Raw genomic sequence first — 15,112 nt, forward strand, 5'->3', positions numbered from 1 at the left:
AATTAGAGAAGAATCTTTGGAGTGGAACCCAGGCAGTAGATTCTGTCAAAGACCCCCAGGCAGTTGGAATGTGCAGCCCAGGGTGAGAGCTGGCCCGCCCTTTGCATCTGGCTGGCATTTGTAGTTTGGGCAAAGCCACCTTTAGGGTCCTTCCAATCCGTAAGATATTTTGGCAACTTGCACCGTCCCCCGGTGCGGCCAGCAGCATCCTCCCCTGCACCTGTGCCCCCTGGCCGGCGTGGCGCTGAGCGCAGGAGAAGGTGTCGCAGGCTGCGCTGGGGGTGCACGTGGATTGCTGTGCTGTTTGTTGTCTCTGCCCTTGCTGCATGTCGTGCTGACCTGTCCCTCCACAAATGCTGTCTTGTCCTCCTCTTTGTTTTCCTTTTTTTAAAAGGATATCCAGGGTTTCAAGTTCCTAGTCTAAGATTTGCCATACTTCAAAGATATCAGTTGGAAAAGAGATGTCCCCCTCAAAAGTCAGTTTGGCTGCTGACTTCCCACATTGTGAGGGGGAGGGGGCGGTGAGAGGTCCATCCGACTTGGAACGGGATGTGGAGGACAGGCAGAAGGGGCTGTGGCCAGGTCGTAGCCAGAGAGTGTCTTCCCCGACCAACAGACCTCTTATTCTTGCAGGTCGGACATCTCCAAAGTATAACTGTAGAGTGCTCTCTCTTGTGCACCCTCTGGCCCCCTTGAGCACATGCAGGCAGGGGTGTGCATGCTCACACACACCCTTATACTCATGCCCTTGCACTCTGGCTGCATGGATGCGACCCAAGCCTCGTGCTGACAACCCTGAGGGAGATGGGGTTGGGAGACAGAGGTTTGGAAAACTAATTCCTTCATTTGTTAAAGTCAGAAGTTAAAAACCATCATCTGTCCCTTTAAGGGGATGTTCTTTGTCTTGAGGTGAGAGAAAAGAGGAAAATAGAAACAGTGACAGGGGCTTGGACTGTGCCATTGGAGAGTTTGCATTCTGAGCATCCCGGGTGAACCAGGAACCCCCTTTCCACCCTTTCAGAACCTGTCAGTCCTGGGCTTGTTGTCACACTGCTGAATTTCAGTAGTGATGTGACATGCCCAACTCTTGTTTTCTGTGATTTTTGTATTTGGTCCCAGGAGGCAGCTGTTAATAAGAGTGAGATTCCAGAACGGAGCCCTTACTTTCCCTGTATCCCCAGGGAGGAGAACCCCTCCCTCAGATTTGTGTGCACATCTATGTGTGTGCATATGTACCTTAGCTGTGCAGACACACCATGCAGAAGGCTCCCTAGAAACCCTGGTAAATACTCAGCAGCCCAGGCCCCCAACCAGAAGAGGCTCATTCCTTTGCCAGTTACCAGGTAGACCAGCTGCTTCCGTGGAGCTGGCCCTCCTAAAGGGAACAGAGAGGCTGTTCCTATCTCTTGCTCAGTCTTCTGTTTAATTTCATGGTGCCTCCCGACGTCCGGAAGAGCTTGCTTATGACCTCTTTCCACTCTCCTAAACACTTACTGAACATCTAATGAGTAAGTGCCTCATGCAGGGCACCAAGTGGAGTGAAGCAAGGTCCAACCCTCAGGGGGCCCCCAACCTGAAGAAGAGGCAGGTGTCCGCTGGGTGGCGAGCCCTGTGGTTCAGCCCCCTGGGGCCCGAGTGAGAGGCACCCAGCCAGACCTTGGATGAGGTGGAAGTATGGAAGCTCAGGGCGGGCTGGTCCCATGCTGCTGCTTCCCAGGAGTCACACGGTGCTGAGCACCGTCCTCTCTGCCAGCAGTCTGGGCTGTAGGCTGGGCATTAAAGCCCCTCTCCCACCCACACTGACTTGGTTTGCTCACCTCCACCACAAGGGCTGTAGGACACCTTGCCCAGGCACGTGGCCCAGGAGGTGTGTGGGCCACAGGCAGGTGCCAGTCTCCCTGCCCCGTTCAGTAGCCTCATTCTGTTCCTCAGGGCTAGAGGTGGCCTGAAGAGCAGTTCGTTCCCTGGACCCACAACCCAGCCTCGGCCAAGAGAACTAGCCTGCCCGTGAGATGCAGGGTCCCACCGCGCATTTCTGTCTTTGGGAGCAACTGAGGTCCTGTAGTGTTCTCTTTCACTGGATGCCCACCACCTTGGCGCATTGTGTCCCAGGATGTGAATTAGAAAGTAGCGTGTCTGAGCCTGTGTCCGAGGCTGCCCACCCTCAAGTCCGGGTCCAGGCAGAGCCCCTGGCATCTTCTCAGGGAGGGAGCAGCTGCATTGTCCTGGGACATTAACCACACATTGTTATAAAGGGGGGAGGGGCCCATCCTTCTGAACCACTGCTTCCTTTCCATTCATTAATACATTTTCAATCTTTGATTTCTTAAAGCCAACTGAAAGTGACAATGTCCCTGTCCCCACCGCTACACCCGGGGTAAGATCAGTGATGAGTCCCCCCGGGGCTGGGCCTTTTCCTTGACCATGCTGAGTTTTCCACTAGTGTTTCTGTATTCTCCATGATTGTCCTTCCAGAACAGTGTCTGCAGTGGTTTGCATTCATCATCAGTGTCCAGTACTCTTGGCCAGCCCGGCGTTCTCCTCTTAACACACTAGACCACGTGGGCATGCATGTGCTGTGTGGACGCGGTTTTCCAAGCCCTGTGTTGTTAGCATGTAACTCTTCCTTTCATATCATGCTTTTTAAGGTGAAAAGGCCCTAGAAACACATCTTCAACTCTTACCTCTGTCACCTTTGTTTGCCTCTGTTGCTGTTTTTCTGAAAGTGTTGCATGTTCTACTTTGCATTGGGTTTGACCTCTCCATGATAACCCTTCAGAACTCTGAAGAGAGCAATAGAATCTCCATCACCTTTTTCCGTCTTTTCCGAGTGATGCGGTTGGTGAAGCTTCTCAGCAGGGGGGAAGGCATCCGGACACTGCTGTGGACTTTTATAAAGTCCTTTCAGGTAAGAGCCCCACAAGGGGCTTATCTGTTGCTCCTGAAGACCACATGTGAACCAGTGAGCATCCTCTGTCATGGAGGACCGGGACTGCCTTCGGCATGGCCACTGGGATCCCCTGAGTCGATAGAGGGAGTGGAATGCAGAAGGCACCTGACCCAGCCGGACTCAGTGAATCAAACAGGATCACTTGCTAAGAGGAAACCAAAGGCAGTAAGGACCCACAGCTGAGGACAGGTGTAACCTTTCTAAGACTAGTAGAGATGGGGAGCCTCGAAGCCCCTCAGTCCTCCCTGGGATACCCAGTGGTGAATGGTGACATCTGAGAGAGGGCAGGTCCCAGGTGACCCCTGCAAACCTAACAGCCTCCTGCCAGGACAGCTTCTTGGGCTGCCATGGTCCTATCTGTTGGCCGGTCTACACACAAATCAGAGACCCCTTCACCCGGGCCGGCACACCATCACGGAGCAATGTGTTACCCAGTGCCTGGAAGGATCAGAGCGTTGAGGACATTTGGGCATAAGCCAAGCCTCCCTTGTCATCTGTGACTCTCCAGGCTGGTGCAGGCTGGTTCTAGTCTATTCCTCAACCAGGACCCGTCTTCTCCGGTACTGTCTAGTACTCCATCCCAGACGTTCTAGTCTTCTAGATGGAATTAACTGAGGACAGGGTACAGATTCTCATCAAAAAGATTCACCTATGTAGGGGATTTGTAGCTATGTGCAAATCATGAATCTTTCTTTGTTTGACTATCTTTAATTTGAAAGTAATAAACATTCACATTGAGAAGTAACACCGGTTAACATCCCACATAGCATTTTTCTGCAGTGGGTGGGATTTTAACACATAAAGGGAAGGGATGGCATCTGGGGAAGGGGGTAGATCTAAAAACTCAAAGAAGGAAAGTTCCAAATCCTGGCAGGGGAAATGAGGTTGTAGGAAGAACCAGGCTCGAAGCTCTGAGAGAGAGCAAGTGGGGCCTCACGGGAGCCTTGGTCTCGGTAAGAGACAAAATCCCAGATGTTTGTTATTAATATAAAGTACCAAAGCCTGAGAACGAACTGCTGTAAAAACTGGAATAGTTTTACGTAATTGTGTCATCCTCGCTTTTCAAGAAATTATTAAAGTTTTCCTTTTTAAAGATTTGGTCGCTGTAGATAAATTCATTTCACAGGGTGGTAGTTCACAAAAACTGAGAAACGGTGCCAAAGGAACTCTGAAAGACTCCATCATCTAGGAAGAAAATGCGTGTAGGTGTGGTGAGGAAAGCCTGGAACTAACTCTGTGGGGCTCTGATCAACAGTTGGCAGTCACAGATCCAGAGCTGGCACAGGTCAGGGAGCTTACAGCCGCTGGCTTTCTGGTGGCCTTTTTTGAGTAAAAGGGAAAGCGGATGCTTTAAGCATGTGCGCTTGGCGTTGAGTTCAACAACCCGGCCTCTGCCTGCCACGTGCACAGACATCTCCTGTCACACAACATGATGTAGAAAAGCAGGTGAAGATTATGGATTGAAGGACCTGACACATATATGTGTATTTAATGTTCAGTCCTAAGGAGAACCCAGGTTTGGCCACCACCCGGCTAGCTCCTTTTCTTCCCTGACCCAACCCCCAACTCTGGTTCCTTCAGGAGGTGTTCATTTTAAGAAAGCTATCTTGCTTTCTATAGCAGCATCTGGAAAGGGGTTCTTCTCCTCTGCCCCAGCAGTGTCATTCCTAAGACCTCCCCTTAAAGAAATACTTCAGCAGACATGGGAGATTTTGCATAAAGATGTTTCTCTGCAACGTGATCTACAGTAGCCCCTCGCCCCCACCCCAAACATGCCCACAAAAGAAAGTGGAAGCAATCCAAACATCCAGTGTTCTGGAATGGTTTGATCACTTATGGTAATTTCACAAAGGAATCTAATGACGGATGTAAACGTTGTTGTGAGGGTGATGTGTCTGCATTGACACTGTTTCGGATCAGGGTACACTGTTAATGATGGTGGAAAGCCCTTCTGCCTGTAGCTTCATAACACTAGGCGTACAGATGGATGGTGCCCTCAGGACTGAAATCATCATGCTGGGCTGTGGTTTAAAAAGTCCTTGTTCACTGTTGGCGTCCTTTCAACACAACCTGGAAAAGAGAAGCATGTGACCCTGTGTTGGGTCTTCATTCTGCACCTGAGCAGTCACGGGGGGTGGAGGGGAACACAAGAAGCTGGTACTGAGCCAAAGGCTTCCTCTCTTCCAGGCACTGCCCTATGTCGCCCTCCTCATAGCCATGCTATTCTTCATCTACGCGGTTATTGGCATGCAGGTAAGCACCAGCCACTTTCCCCCAGCTTCCCCTTCTCTGGGTAGCCCCAGATCTGTGGCAAGATTGCCTTGGCCAGGCAGAACGGAAAGACAGGGTTGTGATTTTCCAGCCAAACGCCTTGGCTACCGAAGACATATGGAGATGAGAAGGACGTGGCTCTGTAGGAGAGCACTCCACAGGAAAGCACCTGTGCCAGGGAGAGCCAGGCTCAGGAGCCAGCAGAGGTAGGGATATGCCAAGGAAGGCTGGGTTTAGTGGTACTCCTCACCCCCCACTCTGAGTCCTGGGAGACTCAACTGATTGAGAAAACCCACAGTTGGTTTAGCAACAGGAAATGCGGCACTTAAAAAAAGCTGTAGTTGTTCTAGTTTCTGTACTGATGTAACTAAGGAGATATTAGTGATACAGAAGGCTGTTTATAGTCCGGAAAGTTAGATTTTATCGAAACGAAGTGAGATTTTTACTTGAGACTGGCGGCTCCCAGATGCTGGGGCTGGGGCTGAACTGGAACCATTAGTTGGCATCGGTAGCACCCCCTTTAAAAAAGAAGCATGAAACCAGGCCTTTCTGTGACCATGACTGAGGTGCCACAGGATTGTTCCCTGCTTCTCCTGGAGTGGAGGAAAGGGATTGGGGCTTCATTCCCTGCTGAGCCCCAGTGGAGTAGGTGCAGCCTCCAGGAGGAGAAGGGGTGGAGCACAGCCTGCTGGACCCCCTGGGGGGTTTCTCTGCCACATTCTCTGCTGGCTTGGATGCTGTCTTTCAGATAAGAGGGATGTGAGTGTCAAAGAGGTGGGGGACTCCAGAGCAGAGAGGTGGCTGTGCTTGCTTATCTGAAGGCATAGGAACATTGGCAGTTCGCTAGGGATCTTATTGGGAGTTATGAACATAGAGTCGACACAGTTGAGCACCTGCAGCTCAGCATGGGATGCTGTGTGCCCTGAAGGGGCTTCGATGACCTGGTGTCCTCCCACAGAACGAGAGCGGTCTCAGGAAACTGCACACTGCATATTGCACGTTCCGTCACCGGTTCACTTGGGAGGCTTTGCCGGGCATCACACTCTTCTAAACTGGCCTGCTCCTCCAAGTTCCACAGCTGACTTCCCCTGGCCCTTCAAGTAGAGGCCGCCCTCCTTTCCGCAGCTCACCGGCCCCACGCTTGTCTGCAGCCCGATCTTTTGTCTGTGTACACTCATGTTCTTTTCACTTCCTGGAGCTCCGGGGCCGTGTTGCCTCTGCTCCTTCACAGGCCATGCTTCCTCTGCCTGAACACTGAGTCCTCCTCGTCACCTGACCAGCCTCTACTTTTCCTTCAGTTCTGGGCCTAAATGTCACTGCTCCAGAGGCCTCAGATACATTATGTGCTTCCTTGTCCATCTGGATCATCCCAGCTGTCCTCGGGGTGGGGGCTGTCTGTCTGATTTCCTGGTAGTTACTCCCTGATGTGAGGGTGTGCCTGACTTCAGCACCTCGCCACCCGTGGTTAGCACCCTGCCTGGCATGTTTGTTGAGTGAATGAAGTGCCCAAGCACCGTGAGAAAGCCCTAGTGGGTGTTGATCAAACTCGTGTTAGTTCTAAATTCACATGTGGAATCTGCTTTTTGGGTAGTTTCTTGCGGGGGAGGGATAATTGTGGGGGTTTTTTGTTTGTTTGTTTGACAAAATCTTTATTTCCCTAAAAATTTTTCCACCTAGATGTTTGGGAAAGTTGCTATGAGAGATAACAACCAGATCAACAGGAACAACAATTTCCAGACCTTTCCCCAGGCAGTGCTGCTGCTCTTCAGGTGACTTCATCCCACGAGGCACATCTCTCTCCAGGCTCCAGGCTCCAGTGTGACACGGGACATGTGTTTGGCGGGGCCTTTCCTGGTTGATCATGGTGGCTTTTTGTATTTGTTTTGAATTCTTGAACAGAGTCGCTGGCATGTCAGTCACAGAGGAACTTTTCTGGATGGTGAAAATTGCTGTGGTCATTCAGACCATGGCTGGCTTAAGAGTTATCCCTTTGTAAGTTAGTAGGTCTTCTACTGCCACCGGGAAAATGGTAGGTTATATGCTGACACATGGGAGCATGTGTCTAAATACAGCCATGAAATTTAGCAGGAACAGAGAGACCTTTACACAGCCAGTGGGGAACATACACAATTTCAGATTTTATAGGATTGTTTTTAACCCCAGTGAACTTTGTGAACAAGGTGCTTTGAGGTGAGAGAACTTTCTAGAAGTTATACACGTACTTTCTAATGATTCTAGTGATTGAATAGCAAGTCATTTGCCAGTTGGGTGGTTTCCAGTTCTTTGTTTCCAACAAAATTGAATGGGTATCTACTCAAGTCAGGTGTTAAGTCATTAAAACATAATTAATAATTATTTAAAGATTGGAACATGAGCATTTAAAGAAGAGAAGACACAAACATCTGTTTATGCAAAAAGAATTGATGTGCATGTATCCAATGATTTTTTTTACTTTTTAATGTTTATTTTTGAGAAAGAGACAGACAGAGCACGAGCGGGAGAGGGGCAGACACAGAATCTGAAGCAGGCTCCAGGCTCTGAAATGTCAGCACAGAGCCTGACAGGTGGCTCGAACCCAGGAACCATGAGGTCATGACCTGAGCCAAAATCAGATGCTTAACCAACTGAGCCACCCAGGCACCCTTCAAATGATTGTTTTAAACCAAAGGGAGAGCTGTAGCAGGGCCTCTGTGGACTCAGAGACGTTGCATTTGAAAATAAGTAGGAATTTCAATTTAAGAATTTTCACTAATCTGAAGTGCCCTCTCCCCCAAATTACTTAGATTTTGCTCTACTTAAAACTTTTGTTTTTAAAAAAATTCTTAAAAATTTCGGAAAGGTCTAAGCTTCAAATCCCTTCTTCTTCTGCTAAAGCCCTTTCTCTTATTAATCTAAACAAGGTGTGCCACAGGGGAAGCCTGGCAGGAGATCATGCTGGCCTGCCTCCCGGGGAAGCTCTGTGACCCTGAGTCGGATTACAGCCCCGGGGAGGAGTACACGTGTGGAAGCAACTTCGCCATTGTTTATTTCATCAGTTTTTACATGCTCTGCGCATTTCTGGTGGGTGATCACGAGAGCTCCCTTTCTCAATTGACAGGTGCTTGTATAGCATTTGGGATTCAGATCATGAATATTGTCCCCATCGAATTGCTGTGGGGTATTTTTTTTTAAATTTTTTTTAATGTTATATTTATTTTTGAAAGAGTGAGAGTACGAGTGGGGGAGGGACAGAAGGGGGGCGGGCGGTGAGGGGAGACACAGACTCTGAAGCAGGCTGCAGGCTCCGAGCTGTCAGCTCAAAGCCCAATATGAGACATGAACCCATGGGCCTCGGAGATTACGACCTGAGCCGAAGTCGGCCGTTTAACCAACAGAGCCACCCAGGCACCCCTGCTATGGGCACTGTATGTTGATGAGCACTCTAGGCTTCATTTGGCAGTTGGAGGTTTTGCTTCGCCAGGTGCATAACCATCACCTTGGTTGTAAACAGGGGCTTGAGGCTCACTAACAGGCTTGGGACACTCACCAAGCTTCTTAGGGCTGCTGGTGTCTTTATAAAAAGTTTCAAAGCCACCGCAGGTAGCAGTGACCTAACAGTGCGAGTTATTTGGTGGCAATGAATGTGCTTCAAAAAGGCAGGATAATACAGCCCCCTGCCTCCCCCTGGGACTATATCAAAGTCATTTTGGAAAGCTGGAAGCCTGCCTTTTTCTTAAACATTTTCCAGAAAGAAAGTTTTTACTGCCTCTCGTAGAAAAATGGGTTCCAAACGTTTCATGACCCTTATAATTAGGAGGCCCTTACTAAGGTCTAACCCTAGCCATTCCACTATGACAGCTGCAGCTTCTTTGCCTCTGATTTGCTTTTTCAGATCATCAACCTGTTTGTAGCTGTCATCATGGACAACTTTGATTATCTGACCCGGGACTGGTCTATTCTGGGGCCTCACCATTTGGATGAATTCAAAAGAATATGGTCAGAATATGACCCTGAGGCAAAGTAAGTTGAAAAGGGTTCCGTGTGATTTGTGTGGGCTGTTTCTGGAACGTTGGCCATGATTTCTGTGGAAGGCAGGATGGGCTGAGAGCTCAGGCCAGCCAACGCTTCCCTGGACCTCCTGCTGTACTTTGTCTCCAGGGGAAGGATCAAGCACCTTGATGTGGTCACTCTGCTCCGCAGAATCCAGCCTCCCCTGGGGTTTGGGAAATTATGCCCACACAGAGTAGCCTGTAAGGTAAGTGTCCTGTCTGCGTGTCTGATGGCCTCTCTGCAGGGACTCCCTGCTTCATTCAACAAACGTTAAGTAACATTCAGCCAGCCTTACATCAGACGTGCTGGGGCTGCAGAGATAAATAATATGTGGTTCCTGTCCTGAGGAGCTATCACATTTGTAACTCTTAAGACACCCTGTCAGCGACAGGAAGAATAGGAAGGGAGTTAAGTAATTTGTCACTGGGTGGGTGGAGGGGAAGGTGACATTTGTGCCAGGTCCAGGAGAGAAGTGGGAGTTTGTGGGAGCAGGAAGGGCATTGCAGAAAGGGAACACAGAGAGCTCAGATGCAGAGGCAGGGGAACGGTCACCATGTTGGCAAACGGAGAGTCACTGGTGTGCCTAGAACATAAGAGGAAATGGCAGAGGACTGCAGGCACAAGCCGAGCACAGCTCCAAGGAGCCTCCCATGCCACGCCGAGTCCCGTGAAAGAAGCACGGGTGGACTTTCACGGTGGAAAGTGGCCTCTTGGCGACGGGAGAGTGAACCGAGGCAGGGGACCTCCCTGAGAGCTGCTGGGGTCTCCATGTAAAGTGACAGGAGCCAGAGCGAGGGCAGTGGAGGTGGGGTAGAGGAGGGTACGGCTGACCGAAGCTCTCCTTGGGAAGTAGAATGGAGAAGACTTGGTGCCCTGAACATTTACTCGCTTGAGTGACCATGAACGTGGTGGCGTGCCCCTCTGCTGCCAGAGCACCTGTCCCCATGGGCCGTGCATCAGCAGTGGCCTCTCGGGGATGGGTCCAGATCCCCACCCCATCCCTGTAGTTTTCACACCATACCAAGCTGTCTGTGAGCCCCAACTGAGATTTGTTCTCCTTCCTTAGAGCTCACAGGGAACCGCTTTGAGTCAGTGTAGCAGTAGCAACAGAAGAGAATTCTCCTTTCTGAAGGAGATGGAAACTGCGACTCTGCCCCTAGAAATCCAGCCAGTCCACACGACAGCTGGGCCCTCTCCCTGCAGGTCTGAGGTGCTTCTGGGATCAGGGGTTCTACTGCTCCAGGCTTGCGGGGCCAGCTCTAGACAGAACCCACTGTAACAGAGTGGGGTCTACACTGCATCTTAGGCTCTCAAAAAATCTTTGGAGAAAAACTCTTTGTTCCCTGCCCTGAAAGTCCAGAAACCCTTGTTGGCAAGTCCTTGGGATCTTTGCCACTGTCTTTGCTTCTCTGTAGCCTGGACTCCGGATGTAGGTACAGAGAATAAGCCACCGAAGTTGACTTTTTTTTTCTTAAATTTTCCAGTACCAGCCTCTTTTCTGCTTTCCAAGAACAAGATGGGTTCCAGCTCATGGCTGTCGTTCTGTGTTTACGTTTCCAGACCTTTTTACATAAAGGATCTAAGTATCCTTAAGGCACAAAGTGGTCCATTTTGCTGATTCAGGAACTTTCTGGGAAAAGCAAATGTACATGCTAGCCATCCTGGCTGCCAGTGCTAGTTTTGGAGACAGACATGGTTGGTCTCAGGGCTAGAAATTTAGGTGGGATGAGTCACGTGAACACAAGATTCCAGGCTGCTAATAGGGAAGAGAAAAAGTGTTACAAATCTCTTAGGATGGCTTGCCAGCCAAAAATAAGAAGTTTGGAACTATTAACAATTACAAGTAGCACTTAACTCAGCTCTGACCACGTGCCAGGCGTCCCCCGAAATCTTAGTGTCCATGATCTCCCTTAATCCCAGCTAGACGTGCCACCTGCATTTGCAGGGGAGGTAACTGGGGCCCAGAGAGGGTGTCACTCACTCAAGTCCCCTCCCCAGCTCTCAGGGCTGGTGTTCGAGGGACCAGGAGCGGGAAGAGGAACAGGAGGTGGGGGTCCTGCCCTGGAAGACCAGACAGAGCCACCGCGCAGACTCATAGGAAGCACTACATGACAGCCCCACGGGGCAGGGTTCCCTGAAGGACACTCCCTGTGCTAGGAACAGTGAGGACCTAAGTCCCAAGCCCTGTGCCTGGCTGGTTGTACCTGGTGTATTATTTCACCCCTCATGACAGCCTTAAGGACGTGCCCTGAAGGGAGGCCCGACCCCAGGACGCAGGGATGGCCGCTTAGCAGAAGGGGAGAGAAGAAGGCTTGAACAGTGAGGTGATTAAACAGTGGGGCTTAAAAACAAGCAAAGCACACCATTTAGTGCCAGCATTTGTGTTTCATGATAAAGCTTTGATCTGTGTCAGCTCCAGGGTCCCCACAGATGGTGGGTACTCCCCCAGCGAGTTGTTGAATTGAACTGCGTATCGACTGGAAAGAAGGTGAGGGATAAACTGAGAATAAACACCGTCAAGGGACGTGGTCATCCTCCATCATTTGCCTTCTGTTGAGAAACTTCTTTCTGTTTACAGAGACTAGTTGCCATGAACATGCCTCTCAACAGTGATGGGACAGTCATGTTTAATGCAACTCTGTTTGCTTTGGTTCGGACGGCTCTTAAAATCAAGACGGAAGGTGAGCATCTCCGGGACAGGACAGGTGGTACATGAGCGAGGGACGCCATACCCCACATTGGGTTCTCCCATCTAGGCCTTTCCTTGTCCTGTCTGGGCCTTCCCCTGGGGAAGGGGTGGTGAGTGCTGAGCCAGCTGGCTGTCCCTACCTTCCCCATCCCTTCCTGCCTGCCTTTATGCTTCACTTTGTCCCCGAGAGTTTTGAGGTGACCCCTGCCTCTGCCACTGCTTGCTACAGAGCAAAAGAAACGGGAGGTTAGGGCAGAGACAGGACCATCACAAATACATTCACTCCAGCTGTCCCTTCCTACTGTGTGATCTTCAGAGAGGGACTCCACCGTGCTGAGCTGTAGCTCCTTTCTCTATTGAAAAGAAATACACCTCCATCAGAAGTCCTGAGGATGAGATGAGAGGAGGCCTGCGGGAGCCCCTCTGCGGGGCGGGCACATAGCTGGCACCTGGGGACTGTTCAAAGGAGCCTCTCCCTAGCTGAGACCAAACCAGAGTGGTCTTCATGGCCACACCCAGCCCTGGAGCATGGCCATTGGGGTCGGCTCGGTGATGACTCCAGAGATGGGACAGAAAGCAGGTTGAGGAGTGACCAGGAGGTGGAAGGCTGGAGGCTGTGAAGGACCCAGTTGTTGACACCCTGGACCAGAAGGAAGAGTGGCCAGCAAGGCACGCCTACAGTCTGCAGACGGCTGTTTTCTGGCAGCCCCAGAGTGCTAGGCGAACCTCTCCACAAAGCCAGTCTCTCCAAGCTCCCAGGTACCTCTTGCAGGGTGCACACCCATAGCTGGCCCCAGCCAGTGTCTCCGAGCGATGCGGAAGGCAGGGTGGTCTTAGGTACTGACAGGTTAGTGGAGGAGACAGGCATCAGCCCATATAATGAAAGACCAGGATTCTGTGGTGCTGACGAGTACATGCAGTAGGGATTGCAAGAGTCTCATTTGGGGGAAATTTAGTCTGATCTTTAAGGATGGAGGCAGGGTTTAGAACAGGCAGCTGAGAAGGAGAAGACATTGTAGCTGGAGGCGGTGGGAAGGAAGGGGTGGGTCTTGGCTGTGGGAGGGTAGGACAGATCAGACTGCATAGACCTTGAATTCCGAAAGAAAACGTGGTTGTTCCCACTGTGGCGTGCCTGCCCGGTGCAAGGCTTGCCCACCATTTGCCTGTGACCCCCACTTGGAGAGCCCTGGGGAGAGGAGAGCCCCGCCCCATCCGAGGGCTGTGCCCCAGGCCAGGCTGGGAGGGAGGCAGCCTCGGTGGGATCAGACAGGAGAGCTGGCTAAGAGACACAAGGCTTGTTTTCCCCTCTTGCTTTCTGGATTCAGGGAACCTGGAACAAGCTAATGAAGAGCTCCGAGCTGTGATAAAGAAAATCTGGAAGAAAACCAGCATGAAACTGCTTGACCAAGTTGTCCCTCCAGCTGGTGGTCAGTGCAATCTCTTTCCTAAGTAGTTCTTGGCCAACGCATTGGTTTTAATGAAAGTATCTCCAGCAAGCCCACAGGGTGTTTGCAGAATGCTTTATGTATCCGCTAGAGCATTCAGGCCCACAGCTAAAGAAGGCTCTTTGGCCTTTGGGTGTCATGATTTGGGGTAACAGGAGGACCATTCCAGAAAAGGAGAGGCTTCAGTGGGAAGGAAACCCAAGACTCAGATGGCTGGAGCAGGGGTTTGTTTTCTCATTGGCGGGGGGATTACCGTTGGGGAATGAGATTACAGTTGCAAAACGGAAAGCTTATATTTTCTCAACCAAAATGAAATATTTAAAACTAGTTTCCACTTATCTTTCAACATACTGTTGAAAAGGTTTCAGAAGAAATAGATAGCTTTCAGAAAATGATATTTTTGAAATGTTCTTCTCCAGACTGAATTTACCATCGTAATTACCCAGAATGTCCCTTCAACTGGAGTTTAGAGACAGAACTAACAGGCATGCTTATTTCCTTTTGTTATTTGTCATAAAATAACTGACTAAACTTTTTCAGATGTATATATATATATGATACACATATATATAATATATATGCTGTTTTTCCATTTTTTGTTTAAGTACACCGGACTTAGACGTGGAGGTGGTTGTTTTGTGACTATTTCATTTTCAGTTTTAAAGGTGCAGCATCCGTGGGCTTAGTGCCACCACACCCACATTCTAGCCGTCCCCAGCCCTGGGCCCATTGTGAGCACCATTTTGCTTTACGACCAACTGAACTTTTCTAGCATCACCTCTCCTGCAGCTTTCCAGGTTGGTCCTGGCTCAGGCCTAGAAGCCGACCCAGGACCCTGGGCCAGGACATGGCCAAGGCCTCTCTCTCTGACGTGACAATTCTGGCTCTTGGGTGGCAGAGAGAGAGAGACAGCAGCATGGTGGCCCGCTCTGGCCCTCTGCATGAAGCGAGAGCAGTGTGAGCTTTGGCCACCGGACAGAGTCCCCCGTAGCTGGTGGAGCCACCTGCTCAGAGCAGGGGATGATGGCCCCAAAGAAATGAGAAAGGCAAAAAAACCAACAAGCAAAACCCCCCAAACACCAAAGAACAACAACAACAACAACCCCCCACACTCCCACGTAGAGAACGCTGGCTCCCCACAGGAGAACGGATACTGCACATTTAAAACGACTCTTTGGTTTTCATTCTTTTCCTCGCAGCTGCTGCACCCAGTGCTCGCATGGCTTAGATAAATTGCTTTCTTAAAATTGTTGTAACGATGTGCTTGAGCTTTTTCTGCAGCCTCCATTCCTTTCAAGTCTCAGTCTTTCAGAATATTCTGAAGCAATTCTGTTTTAGGGTGGTGGCATGGAATCAGGGTTATCTCTTGGCAGCCGTATTCCCCTACGATGTTTCTGAAACACAGATGCATGCTTCAGAATAGCGGCTGCGCCCCTCCGAGTAAACCCTCCTCCCAGGGCCGGCAGGCCCTCCCCGCCTCACCTCACCTCTGTTCACACGCCGCCTTCTTCACAAACCAGTCTCACCCCGACATCTTGGCGAGCGTGTTCACATCACTGTGAAGCTTTATTTCTCTTAATTATACTAGAAAGAGAAGGTCTAGAGTTTGGCTCACCCTGTAAGCACCCTTCCTCTGAAAAACAGGTCAACTTTTAGCCCTGCTAGACTGCCAACAGAGGCTAAATATCCCTCCGCTTTCTTGGCTCAATAACTGGGCCTGGCCTTTTC

General features: G+C 50.3%; 1 protein-coding gene across 7 annotated transcripts in view; it reads left to right on the forward strand.

Annotated features, from left to right (window-relative positions):
- The window catches only part of CACNA1D (calcium voltage-gated channel subunit alpha1 D), a 304,424-nt gene that overhangs the window by 262,169 nt on the left and 27,143 nt on the right, over positions 1 to 15,112 (forward strand). For 5 of the 7 annotated variants that reach the window (XM_043587647.1, XM_043587641.1, XM_043587643.1 and 2 more), the window contains 9 exons: positions 2,333 to 2,377; positions 2,780 to 2,908; positions 5,138 to 5,203; positions 6,899 to 6,990; positions 8,122 to 8,281; positions 9,093 to 9,220; positions 9,359 to 9,455; positions 11,829 to 11,931; positions 13,265 to 13,366. In XM_043587647.1, coding sequence (XP_043443582.1) covers positions 2,333 to 2,377; positions 2,780 to 2,908; positions 5,138 to 5,203; positions 6,899 to 6,990; positions 8,122 to 8,281; positions 9,093 to 9,220; positions 9,359 to 9,455; positions 11,829 to 11,931; positions 13,265 to 13,366 — 922 coding nt within the window. The remainder of the gene's footprint in view (positions 1 to 2,332; positions 2,378 to 2,779; positions 2,909 to 5,137; positions 5,204 to 6,898; positions 6,991 to 8,121; positions 8,282 to 9,092; positions 9,221 to 9,358; positions 9,456 to 11,828; positions 11,932 to 13,264; positions 13,367 to 15,112) is intronic. The other 2 variants (XM_043587644.1, XM_043587645.1) reach the window with 1 other exon arrangement.

Source organism: Prionailurus bengalensis, chromosome A2, assembly GCF_016509475.1.
Source record: "Prionailurus bengalensis isolate Pbe53 chromosome A2, Fcat_Pben_1.1_paternal_pri, whole genome shotgun sequence".
Classification (NCBI taxonomy): domain Eukaryota; kingdom Metazoa; phylum Chordata; class Mammalia; order Carnivora; family Felidae; genus Prionailurus; species Prionailurus bengalensis.